Here is a 12,903-nt window from a genome sequence, read left to right as displayed (position 1 = left end):
CTAGGCCTATGCCTAGATCGCTGAATGTAAAGTAACGGCTAGATTTCCTGCCGCTACTGTTCCGAAGAGCCCTTGTGCAGCAGCTTGAGTTCTAACTTCATCTTAGACGGGAATGAGTTAAAGACTGCGAGCGGTCTGCAGAGAAATCGCTCATGGCATGAATAAATCACAGCTCTTAAAGACGCAGTGCGGCTCATGAATGCCTTCACTTTTTCATACTGCTTTTGATTAACTGCAGTCCTCTCTTGTAGGCCGAGCTGGTCCCTGCCCTGCAGGCCATTACTGTCCCCGAGGCACTTCTGTCCCCACACCGTGTCCTGTGGGAACTTTCAGCTCAAGGAGCAGGATGAGCTCAGAGGTGGGATGAACTTGTGCAGCTTTGTGCGAAAGTTTTCTTGTGCAGTTATGTAGGCTCTGCAGCCTTGTGGGGTGGTATTGTCACTGCCGCGAGATGAAAGGAAAGACTTGAGTCTCAAGACAGGGTGGACGAGAGACGTCTCATCCAGTGGTGGATGTCCAGCAGTTAGTTTTGTGCAGCTCTAAGGAAGCTGCTTAGATTCTTGACGGTTTCAGAGGGCAGTTCCTCTTGTTCTCGAACAGATACTGAAGACAGGTCAGCTGAATCACCCACTACAGATGCCTGCCTCTCCATTAACTGTGGAAGTTGCTCAGGATAGTTGGCTTCAACTTAAGATAGCCAGAATTAAAATGCCTTAAGTTAGATGAGACAAATCCGTGTGGCCGATCATCAGGATGATCGGCAAAGGTACAACTGATCGGTCAGTGGTGGAGCCAGTCCTGAAGCTGGCCTCAGTTTGTCGTCTCCTTGATTTATTGCAGACCCAGTGTTCCCCATGTCTGCCTGGGCATTACTGTGATGCTGCTGGCCTTCCAGCCCCTACAGGACAGTGTGCAGAGGGGTTCTACTGCACACTGGGATCCACTCTTCCCAATTTCCCAGTGGTGGACAAGGCTGGAGGTCCCTGTCCCAGAGGTAGGCTATTATGGGCGCTTCTCAGACTTGGCCAGTTTGCTGAATGAGGGTTAAAACTCCCCGTAGACTTCAGGCAGCTCTGAGACATTCTGACTCTTGAAATTTCTCAGTGCCTCGGGGGGCTTCTCTGTGGTCTGTTTTAGGACACGTGGAAGCGTCAAGCAAAATTGTCATCCTGCTCTGACCCCTGGAAATACTGCTGATTCTGATCTTTCTTTTTCAGGGTATTTCTGTCCCAAGGGCACAGCTGTTCCAATGGCTTGTCCAGCGGGGTCATACAACCCTTCACAAAGGCAAGCCAGCTGCCTCCCCTGTGCTAAAGGGTAAGACTGAGACGACGAGCTTACTTTTGTGCGTGTGAGTTAAGACCTATTGGAAGTGCTGGTGTATCCAGTCAACTTGGGGCAGTGTGTGGCAGGAAAAATGACCGACTTCACCGCTGAGGAGCACCTGTCTGTGAACAGAAGCAGAGCAACTATTGAACTCTGCTTAGCAGCACTGTACAGTTGATTACGGGACATGGCCAAGTCCTTAACCCAGATGCGACCCTGTCAGAAGGGAATTTAGATCAGAAGGTTGCTCAAAGCCGGGACAGCAGGAAACTGTTGGCACCGTCGACTTCTTTCGTGTCTGAAGCAGTAGATACTTCCCTTGGCAACAGGCTGACATAGCCCTGATGAAGGGGAACGGGGTCTTGTGTATCACCTGATGCTGAGTCTGACTTTTCCTTAGGGGATTCATCTCCAATTACCAGTCAGATTTGGCCTTGATTAACTTCTGCGAGTTGATGAAGCACAGTCCGGATATGTTATGACTCAAGTTAAGAAAATGATGTCTCTGTGGCTTTTGCAATTACGCCATCCATTTGGCATGCGAGGAAACAACTAAGGGAACGTGCTAATTTACATAAGTAGGTCTGTTTTATGGTCAATGCAGAGCAGTGCAGCAGTAGCCTCCTTAGACTAGCCGTTCCCATCAAGGAGCATTCATGAACAGAACGTTGCTAGAAAATCTCAATTTGTTTTTATGCCTTATTTATTCCCTCTGTGGGCCAGGTTCTTCTGCCCAGAGAATTCCTCTTCCTTTTTGGAGAACGAATGTTCAACTGGCCACTACTGCCCTGCTGGTACTGCTTCTCCAACTCAGTTCCCGTGTCCTAAAGGGACTTACAACCCACAGACTAGAAGCAGCCTCATGTCTCACTGCACCCCTTGTGACCCAGGTAAGCAGCGAATAAATGCGTCTTAGGATGGTGACAGGACAGCCCATGAAAATGACTTGTGAACGTTTTCGAGCTTCAGTGGTGGAGTTTGTATGGCTCAGTGGGCAGATGACATGCTGCAGTGTCTCGCACTGAATTTTGTGTGTGGAGGTGAAGACAGAGCCACGTTCAGGTGCCTGGAGATCTGAGGGGTGGTGAAGCCATATTTTGAACTGGAGACAGAAAAGCTTGGCAGTTGCTTTGCTCCTTTCCCCGATAATGAAGCGTGTCCAGCAGTTCAGCAAAAGGAGTTACTCCTTGCCTCCACAGCGCACTTCAACGAGCTATAATATGGAGAAGCGTGGAGAAAGGTACTTGTCCAGGACGTTGTCGTCTCTGTGCTCCACGGATATATTACATGATGCTTTATGAACTTTAAAAGTACAATGATCCACATAGAAGAAATGTACATAGCAATATTTAGTGCTGTGCAGAGGCACTCAAGTGAGACCAAAAGCCGGAAGCAATATAGGCACGGTATCATGCTCTGCTGAGAAGATAGGAAAAAGCTACCCTAGAGTTCATTAAATCTGCTCTCACCAGAAACCTGCTGGTTTTTCCGCACACACACACACAAACACCCCCCCACACACACACCCCGGACCATGGAAATGAATAGTCTTTTACGCTTCACTGTAGATGTTTGCATGGTTATCTAAGTGCGTAGCTTGTTCGCTGAAGTTTCTGTTTTCTTCTGCTAGAACTAATGGCAGTGCATTGCTTTCTCAGGGCACTACTGCGCATTTGCAGGGCAGTCACGTGTTACAGGGCCCTGTTTGGCTGGATTCTACTGCAGCAGAGGAGTGTCTAGTCCAGCACCGACGGATGGTCTTCTGGGGAACAAATGCCCTAAGGGAACTTACTGCCCTATGGGCTCTGCCTTTCCGCAGCCTTGTCCTCTTGGTTATTATAGCAACTCAACTGGGAACACTAGGATTGAGGACTGTCTCCTGTGTGATGCAGGTACAATTCTGAAAGAACGGACTAGGAGATTCCAGCCAGATGCCAGCACTTCTAGAGTTCCTGAGAAAAACTGCATGTCTCTAGAGCATGCTATCATGACTGTTTTCATGGAGGGAAGCATTGAGTAGACCATAGAAAGACTCATCTTTCCACTGTCATGCCTAAGAGGATATTCACAAGTTTCTGCCGTGTGAGCTTCCCTTTTCCCCCTTTCTTTGCATGATTTGGTACGTAGAGATGGCACAAGGGAGTGCTGTTTGTTTAGGTGTGTAAGCTCTGTATTGAAACTGTTCTGCGAGGAAGCATCTGCAGGTAAATGGATGTGGGTGACATCAAAACTGGTGCTACTCTGATTATTTCCCAGCTTTATGCTTGCTGTTGTCCATCTTGTCTCTCACTTTCAGGGCATTTCTGCAATGGAACTGGACTTTCATCTCCGTCTGGACTATGTGAAGCTGGATTCTACTGTAGTGGAGGCGCTCTTTCTCCTAAACCTCCCAGGGTAAGCCGTGCTTGTGATGAAAATGTTACAAAACATGGTATCTGTGGAGTCGAAGAGCATAAGGTCACCTTAGTCCTTTTGTCCCGCATCAAACTCTCCCTTACTGTGTTATCTTCTTTGTCAGATATATCTAGATCGTTAATACTGAAAGGGGCTAGAGGTGGCAAAATAGACCCGGCCTTCTTTCACTTTTACATCTAAAAGCTAACCAAAAATAGTTCTGTCTTTGCGTATTGATGCTGCAAAGCAGAGCGAAATGCCATATCGAATTAACATTAAAGAGGTCAGGAGTGCACGAGTTTGATTGGAGTGCTGCATCTGTCAGCCCTCCTCTTAGGCAAAATACAATAGGAGTTTTTAAAGACCGTAACTCAAGAAGGTACTGTTTTGTGCCACAGCGCTCTGCTGACCATGAAAGAAGAAGGGGAGGGGGTGCCACCTGCCAGATTGCCAACCAGAGCAGATTTGCCATGGGCAGAATTCAATTCTGATATCTTATGGAAAAGGATGAGTATGCAGCCTTAAAGATGGAGTGATGAGTGCAGCCTTTCATACTACCGTATGCCTAGTTCTCTTGAGCATTATAATCTGAGAGAGAGCGAGTGAGCCAGGTTTTCTGTTTGGTTTATTGGTTTGATTTTTTGTTTTGTTTTGTTTTTGTTTTGCGAGGCTGTCTTCTGATTTCTTAGGCTATATAGAAACATTTTCTCTAACAATGGTGTTTACTTCACAGACAACGGTCAGTGGAGGGCCGTGTCCACCGGGACATTACTGTGCGGTGGGGAGCAGCAGAGCCCAGCCTTGCCCTGCAGGGAGTTATAGTCCCTCTTGGAGTATGGCACAATGTTTGGAGTGCCCAGAGGGCTTTTACTGCAAGACTGCTTCCACAGATTACACGGATTGCCCTGCAGGTGGGTCTGATTGCACCTACCCGCTCATCCTGGGAAATTTCATGTTAGGGTTTAGCAGATCCTTTTATAGCTGTTTGAAGCAGAGTACGTTTGTCGTCAGACTGGGAGGCGTGAGACTTGGTTCTCTTCCACTGGACAGATCAGTGACAACAGTCAAATTACTTAGCTTCTTTGTGATTCAGTTCCTCTGTCTGAACGCGGCAAACGGTAGAATGCGTCAAACCTAGTTTTTGTAGTACACCTTTATACCGAACTTTGAGATCTTCTCGTGAAACAGGTGGATACTTTTACAACTACTGCTAATCCTCAGCGCTGATCAGTTTCATTTTATGCAGCCAATGTGACTGTAGCTATCACACAGTAATGATAAGTTGCAGGTCTTGCAGGATGGACCCACCGTCATAGCTTGCCCTCGTTCCTCCTCAGAAAGACATGAGGAGAATGCTGTGTGCGCAGGCTTGCAGTTCTTCCCAGGCTATTACCAGCCTCTCTTAACCTTTATGAAATTTGTCTTTTCTTTCCTAGGACACTACTGCCCCAAGAGTACAGAATTTGCCACACAGTACCCTTGTCCCCCTGGAACCTACAGTGAAGCTTTAAATATCTGGGATGTCTCCAAGTGCCAGCTGTGTCCTCCTGGAAGGGTCTGTTCCAAGCCAGGCCTAGCAAGACCAGATGGACTCTGCATGCCTGGATGGTTTTGTCCACCCGGATCCACATCAAGCAAACCAGTGTTTCCTGGGAGTCACTCTGGTATTAAGGGGAATTTTAAAGCTTGATGATGGTTATTAGTGAGGGGTGGTATTGCAGAGTCACCCAGAGGACCCAGCCAGGATCAGGATGGCTTGAACTTTTCTCTTGTTACTCTTCTGAATTCTGTGCTGTAGTTCTGTTCTTCCTGGTTTGTGTGTGTCGTTGTTTTTTCTGTTTGTTTGTTTGTTTGTTTTTAAGATAGAGCTCTTCCAGTTTTTATATTTCGCCTCAGTCTGTCCTTTGCATTAGCAGGTGTGGCAAGTGCAGCTTCTGGATCAGTTGGACTGTGCCAAGCAGGAACCTTTTGTCCCGCTGGTTCATTTCTTCCTGTTCCCTGCACTCCAGGTAGGAGAGGTGTTACAAGTTTGGAGTTTTATGTTTTGATCTGTTTGTTCTGGTGCATACTCTCACCTCTTTTGCCAGGCTCGTTAAGCAATCCCAGTCGTGTGCTTTGACTGTAGGAGGTCTGCTGCCTCTTCAGTGAGGGCCTTGTCTCTTCCCCTTCTTCAGGTTTGTACTGTGCAACTGCAGAGCTGGCAGCTCCATCGGGTCCCTGTGAGGCTGGCTTCTACTGCACGAGGGGCTCCATGCTCCCCAACCCCATGGATGGAGCAGTGGGGAACGTTTGTCCTCGAGGCCACTTCTGTCCTGCAGGGAGTTCTTCTCCATCTCCGTGCCCCCGAGGTAGGTTGGATGGCAGCTGCTGGATGCTGTCGTTTCTCTTCCCGAAACCCTGCGAGCGGCTGAGCCCATCGAAGTCCATGCTGTTGTTCTGCGGCCCCTTGTTATTTTGCACTGAAACGTGCCTTTTACGTTGCCTGTGGGGCAGCCGCTATCAGTGTGAATTCTTAGCTTCTAATCCAGTGCTGTTATATTGGAAGTGTTCAGTCCTAAATGTGCACTCAGACAGTAACTGCAAAACTGCCTTTAGAGCTTCAGTCTGTGGCCTACGTGCTGCTGGGCAGCTGTGGGGGAGGGAGGTTTTTGCTGAGCCCCCCCCCCCCCGAAGGAAAGGTCACAAAGCAGCAAGTGAGCGGAGCACGTGTGGGAGCCTCTGCAGCCCTCCCTGGCACTGTAAGAGCTGTCCTCTCATATCGCCATTAATGAGAGCAAGAATTAAGCTGAACAGGAAGTACTTTGGGATATTTGGTTTCTCTTTCTCCGTTAAATCTATAGATGTACTAAGCAAGTGATTGTGCTGCTGAATCCAGACTAGAAAGAAATAAGAGTTCCCCTCAGTTAGCCATCTGTGTCCAACCTCCCACAGCCTCCTGTCGTAGGAAGGTTATCACCTACCCCCAGCTACATGCCATTGCCTCAGGGCCTCTTGAGGGAATGCCTGGGACTGCATACCTTCCTAGTCGGCATCTTTTTGGCATCTTCGCAAGAAGAGGCTGAGGCTAGTGTAGCTAGAAGGTTTCTGTGAGCAGCTCGTGCTTCTCCCCGCAGCCGCTTCCACCAGGGTCTAGGATGATGTGAGAATGTGGTGGTGATGGGTTTTTTGGTTTGTTTTGTTTGTTTGTTTTTTCAGGCTCCTTTTTGGCCCATCGGGGTGGTCAGTCAGTCCAGGACTGCCAGGCTTGCTTCCCAGGGTGGTTCTGTTCTCAGCGTGGCCAGAGCTCCCCAGAGGGTTTGTGTAAAGAGGGATGGTTTTGCCCAGAGGGCTCTGTGTCAGGCCAGCGTTCAGGTAGGAAGGCTGTGGGTGATTCCTTACCTACAGGAGTTGCAATGGCAAGATGGTCTTAAAGTCTGTCTTTGCTTACCATGGCAAGTACCATGTAGAAATGAGTAGCTGTTGCGATGAAAAATATGTTTTGCAAAACTTCTCCTCAGTGACACAGGTGAAGTAGTGGGTAATTGTGCGTAAATGAAGTAGTAAAAATAAGCAGTGTTTACTGGGATCTTACCGGGGGCTAAGAACAAGCGGAGAAGATAGTCGTAGAGGAGATTCTTACTTGGGGTATTTCCAGCTCTGCTGGAAAGAGCTAGTGAAAGAGATATGTGTGGTTGTCCGTTCTGCATTTCGTAAGGATGGTGTAGGGATAGCTGCAGTAAAGGTTCTGTGTAACTCAAATCCTGCAGTATTAGGAACGTAAAGGGAGCTCTACGAGAAGAAAATTGGTGACCATATGACAATGCAGAGACGCTGCAGCCCTTCAGCTTTCTGAAAGCCCCTGAGGGCAACGAATCGGCGTGGCCCTTCAGTTAAAAGCCCAGTTCAGGGGTGTATGAAGTTGATGTTCAGAGCACGGTGTGTGGGCCTCTGTTGCTCAGATCTGTTTTTAGCAAAGCTTTTGACAACGCCCATTTTCGTCTGTTCTTTATAAAGCTTTTATCTTACTAAATCTGCTAGTTCCAGATTTGTAGTGATGCTTGCTCTAATAACACTGTGCAGCTGTGCAGGACGTAAGCAGAGCAGTCATATTAAATGTATTCCTTCCTTTTTTCTTTCCTAGACTGCGTGTGTCCTCTTGGTCACTATTGCCCCACTGGCAGCCCAGAGCCCACACCTTGTCCCTCTGGAAAATATCAGGACCAGACTGGTAAAAGCCAGTGTAAAATATGCCCAGCAGGAATGTAAGTGAAATGGATCCGCTCCTTCATCTTGATGCTTTCCTTGGGAATTAGCGTATGTGTTTTCCTTTGCCTTAGGCTGCTCTGTATGTTGCATCCTTGATATACACAGCTGGTTTTCTTGTTCCTGTTTTTGTATCACCATTCCCTTTATTGTGTCACTTTCTGTACTGTAACCCCTGTAGCCCCGGCATCATAGAATTCCTATCCTGCAGGCCTGTCTACTGGGAGGGACATAATGGTCCCAGAAATGACAGGTTCCACCTGACGGGCTACATCTCAGCTGTTCATTTTTTTCCTCTGGGGTAACCTCTTTTCCTTTTCTTGTAATCCCAGACGGTCGCTGTTGTGCAGAAAGTGTTTCTTTCTTCAGGCTCCAGCAGAACTGGGGACAGCGTGGGCTGAGGCTGGACTTGGATTTTTTTTGTTGGCAGGTTCTGTGCCCGAAAAGACCAGCCAGAAGCTCTCCAAGAGGACTTCTCACATGGGGTGGTCAAACCAGTGATCTGTCCGGCAGGACATTACTGCCTCTCAGGAACAAAAGCTGCTAACCAGTACCCGTGCCCCGAGGGGACCTTCAGTAACCAGACTGGCTTGAGAAATCCCAGGGAGTGTAGGCCTTGTCCCGGAGGCACGTTTTGTGCCACTGCAGGTAGGGGTTACGTATGGGTTAGATGCACTGCTTAGGCTATGTTGTGTCTAGGAGAGTCAAAGTTCTAGAAGATGGAGACAACTGAGCTTGAGACGACCTGAGAGAGGATACGTATCTTTAAAAGTAACAACCTGATTAGCTCTTTGAGCTGCAATTTCTGTTTGAACATTGAGGTGCTTCCTTTTGTTTGTTCCCTGGTTTATATTGCCATGTTCCATTAAACAAGAGCTGCGCACCTACTCCCAATAGTTAACGTTGCACTGACGGCTGAAACGTTCCTCTCTATGCAGTTCATAGGACTCTTAGGTGGTGTTTGCAGTGGCCTCTGGGACCTTTTGAGAAGAAGTGCCTCACAGTCATTAGGAAGATGTTTGCGAACTTGTCCTTTTGTAAGTTTAATGTAAGAGGCAGATTTAAGAGTGCTTTTGTTTTGGCAAGGGTTATGAAACCCGAAGGCAAGCTGCGTGGGTTCTAGGACTTGTCCGTTCTCAGCTCTCTGTTAGTGGAGAGAGAGATGTGTGGCCCTGCTCAGGCCTTTCTGTAAAGGTGACGTAGAAAGCTGCTCAGGCGCTTAGCTATGGGTAATCAGTTGTCTAAATAAATATGGAGACTATAGATCTAACTTTTAAATGCCAGAGCTAATCACAGGCCAGTAGACTCTGAACTCCTCATGGCTTGCCTGGCTTGTTTAATCGAGAAGCTGTGGAATATAGAAGGCATTGGCTTATTTGTCTTTATTTTCCTTCTCCTTAGGACTCTTGACCCCAAGTGGTCCTTGTTTGCCTGGGTATTACTGCACTTTGAAGGCACGCCTACCCAATCCTGTTAACGATGAGACTGGTGACCTCTGCCCGGCAGGTCACTTCTGCCCGCCAGGTAGCAGCAAGCCAGAGCTGTGTCCCGCTGGCACGTTTTTACCTCAGTCTGGGATGGTTTTCCGTAATGCCTGTCTACTCTGCCCTGGAGGGAAGTTCTGCCAAGGAGAGGGCCTGGCCAGTGTTTCTGGTGAGTACCGCACGCGTCTCAGAGTGAGACGTGCTTGCAGTGCTGGTTTCCCATGGTCTCACCAGTCTTGAGAGCTACGTTTGGTACGATCCGCTCTGAATCATACTTGAAATTGTGTGACTTCGTTCAGTAAACGTGTGGGGAGTTGCAAACCCAGTGTTCTCTAGTTGCTTAACCCTAATGCTGAAGCTTCTCTGTTTTGCAGGCACGTGTTATGCTGGGTATTTCTGTGATGTTGGATCCACAGAGCCAAACCGTAAGCACTGCCCCCCTGGCTCCTACTGCCCCGAAGGCTCTGAATCCCCAGTCCCATGCAGCCCTGGAAGCTTCAACTCTGACAGTGGAAAATGGCAGTCAACGGACTGTCAGCTCTGCCCAGCTGGATACTTCTGCAGTGGTGAGTCAGCTGATGTATTTGGGAACTGGGGGTTACACGATGTCAAGTGAGTGAAGATAGACGCTCACCCCAGCTTAAGTTCTTGCAAGCTCCTCCACAGCGGGAACAAACTCCTTAAGTGCAGCATATTTTCTTTGGTCGCTGACGGGCAGGTAGGGCATGCGCTCAGTGTAAATGCCCCGAGCCGTTTGTCTTCCAGCACTCCTGCTGGGTTCTCCCCAGCAGTCTCCGGTCACCCAGAACAGTTTTTGCTATTACAGCACTGTCTTCCCTGGCTCAGCCTCCCCTTCTAGATGACTGATGTGCCGTCATCTTCTTGGGGAGGCAAAACAGCCTGGCAAACGGGTGCTTGGTACTGGCTAGCAGCCAGGGTCTCTGCTCTGAGGCAGCTGCTCCTGCTCAAAGCTTGCTCCCTGTACAAGACGTTTGTTTGCTCCCCCCAGCGCTGGAATATCTGAGGGCACACTGGCCGTAATGGATTCATCCCGCCTTTTCCAGGATATAAAGAGGCTTTTCTTTTCTCAGGTGGGGAACTGAAGCAACAGGAGGGAAGAAGTGACTTGACTGGGTTTACATAAGTTTATAGCAGAGCCGGGACCTGAACTCGGACGTGAACTCCAAAATCAGAGCTGAGCGCTTTAGCAGGAAGGCCATGTTCCACGCAGGGATATAACTCAGGACTGACTTTCCTGCTTGGTAGCCTTTCTGAAATGTTCAGATTTGCTAGATTATCTGGCAAAGGAAACGGAAAGGCTTTGCTTTCCCTGTTGCAGTGTTGAGCAAAACCCCTTCTGAAGGACCGTGTTCTGTTAGCTATTACTGCCCACCTGGCCAGACTTCAGCTACTCCCATTCTTTATCCCTGTCCATGAGGCTTTTACTGCCTCACAGGATCTGCCTCTCCTATGCCCTGTAAGAATGAGACCTGTCCATCACAGGAAAGGAAGGACGTGTGACTCCTGCCCAGCAGGACTCTTCTGTGAACAGCCTAACAAAAGTGAGGAGGCTGGGTGTTTTGATAACAAGGCATTCTACGTCACTGAGGACTTGAGTCTTCCTGTTAGACTTAGTGGGACGAAAAGGCCTTTGAATGCTGAAGCATCCTTCCGTCCATTAAGGTTCTACTAAGTGTTACAGGGTTGGTCTGGACCGGCGAGCGCATCCGTTTCTGCCAAGAGGAAAAGGCAAAACAGGTTGCTAAGAATACGACATTGTAGTTGAACGGGTGGGCCAAAGTCAAATCTATCTTTCTCCCCTCTGGGAGAAGGAAACTCTGTGCCCAGGGAAATACAGCAACATAGTAGCAATGCGGCTATTCCTGTATGGCACCTCATGAATACAACAAACACTCGGCAAACTTCCCTTGCAAGAAACGTGACTACACAGGCATGATTGTACCCACCTAGGTGGGATTAGTCTCGCCAAACTTTAGACAGCTCCTTTGGTAGGCATCTACATCTGAGCTGGTTGTCTGAACTCCCTCTGTAGTCAGTGGAGAGGAGGAGTCACTTTTGAGGTGCAGTTTATCCTTCTTATTTTAGAAGTCTGCCTGAGGATGAGATGAATTGCACTGGAAGTGCCGTTCTTCTGGAAGCGCTGTTTCTCTCCAGTTACTACGAAGGGAATCTGAATAACTAGATCAGAAGTACACGTGATGAATCCCTTGACCTGGGTCTAGCTGAACTCGTACACGAGGAAGGCTATGCTGACAGAGAATGACCTTGCCGGTTGTTTCCTATATATCTCCAGTCTCAGATGCTATTCTTTGTATTCTAGGTTCTGGAGCACATACTCCTGAGTTGTGCCCTGCTGGGTACTTTTGTCTGCCGGGGACCAACTTCAGTACGGAGCATCCGTGTCCAAGAGGTACCTTTGGCACCAGGGCGGGTGCCACCAGTGAGTCTGACTGTGAGCCCTGCCCAGCAGGTAAGTAGGGGCTTGTCGCAAGAAACCCAGGGGGCATACGTGGGAAGGTTGCGGTAAATTAACTTCTTCCTTCATGTTATTGACTGAGATTGCTTTTCTGTTCGTTTTAGGCACGTATTGCTCGGCACCAGGTCTATCGCAGCCTTCTGGATTTTGCCGTTCAGGTTATCATTGCACCAAGGGAGCCATCAGCCCAGCCCCCTTCAAACACAGGGTGAGTGAGTGCCAGGCAGCCGCACGGCAACCTTAGCGACCTAGAGACAAGAACTGGAGCTGTTACAGCATCGTAGCTTCTGGTGTAACGTTTTCCAAGTGTCGTTGCTATGTCTGGGGTTGCCTCTGCCCCATTATTGCTGCCCTTGAGAGCTCCTCAGATCTGCTGACGTGCTACTTTTACATCTACTGGAACGTGTTTCTGACTGCTAACTAATTCCGGCTAGGTCTCCATTTACGTAGATTGCACTGGAGCGTGCTACCTCACATGGCTTCCAAAGGATGGCAGCAGTGGTCAAGTGGCCATGCCTCGACAGCCAACATTGCCAGTTCATTTTTGAGGGCAGCTGTGCCTCTTCAGTTAGTTTCAGTGGCAGCAGGCATGGAGGACTTGGCTCATGTGTGCCCTTTCTATCACCTGTCTCTCTCCGTAGCAGTAGGTGCCAAATCCTGTTTCCATAACGTTTTTTCTTACTTTCTTCCGTTTATTTTTCTCATACAGGTGGAATCTGCTGTCTTTGGTCTGCCTGGGAACAACATCTGTCCTGTGGGGCATTTCTGCCCCGCTGGAACAGGGTATCCCATCCCCTGTCCTCCTGGATCCTTCTCTGCTTCCCTGGGCCTGGAGGCAGAGGAACAGTGCCAGCCCTGCCCAGCTGGGCGATACTGCAGCGGGGCAGGACTGTCCAATCTGGCGCAGACATCGCTGTGTAACGCAGGGTACAGTGAGCGGCTTGCCTCTCGTTACTGGGA

At 48.8% G+C, this 12,903-nt stretch overlaps 1 protein-coding gene across 1 annotated transcript in view; it reads left to right on the top strand.

Moving 5' to 3' along the window:
- The window catches only part of LOC104143529 (SCO-spondin), a 68,607-nt gene that overhangs the window by 31,565 nt on the left and 24,139 nt on the right, over positions 1-12,903 (top strand). Inside the window, exons 37-54 of the mRNA XM_068916947.1 lie at positions 252-358; positions 841-994; positions 1,218-1,317; positions 2,050-2,216; positions 2,985-3,218; positions 3,623-3,720; positions 4,454-4,631; positions 5,157-5,384; positions 5,634-5,729; positions 5,895-6,068; positions 6,916-7,071; positions 7,841-7,961; positions 8,393-8,610; positions 9,364-9,615; positions 9,821-10,012; positions 11,788-11,937; positions 12,048-12,151; positions 12,653-12,870. Of these exons, the coding sequence (XP_068773048.1) occupies positions 252-358; positions 841-994; positions 1,218-1,317; positions 2,050-2,216; positions 2,985-3,218; positions 3,623-3,720; positions 4,454-4,631; positions 5,157-5,384; positions 5,634-5,729; positions 5,895-6,068; positions 6,916-7,071; positions 7,841-7,961; positions 8,393-8,610; positions 9,364-9,615; positions 9,821-10,012; positions 11,788-11,937; positions 12,048-12,151; positions 12,653-12,870 (2,947 nt within the window). The remainder of the gene's footprint in view (positions 1-251; positions 359-840; positions 995-1,217; positions 1,318-2,049; positions 2,217-2,984; positions 3,219-3,622; positions 3,721-4,453; positions 4,632-5,156; positions 5,385-5,633; positions 5,730-5,894; positions 6,069-6,915; positions 7,072-7,840; positions 7,962-8,392; positions 8,611-9,363; positions 9,616-9,820; positions 10,013-11,787; positions 11,938-12,047; positions 12,152-12,652; positions 12,871-12,903) is intronic.

This window comes from Struthio camelus, chromosome 22 (assembly GCF_040807025.1).
Source record: "Struthio camelus isolate bStrCam1 chromosome 22, bStrCam1.hap1, whole genome shotgun sequence".
NCBI classification, from domain to species: domain Eukaryota; kingdom Metazoa; phylum Chordata; class Aves; order Struthioniformes; family Struthionidae; genus Struthio; species Struthio camelus.
This window is presented reverse-complemented; position numbering and strand designations above follow the sequence as displayed.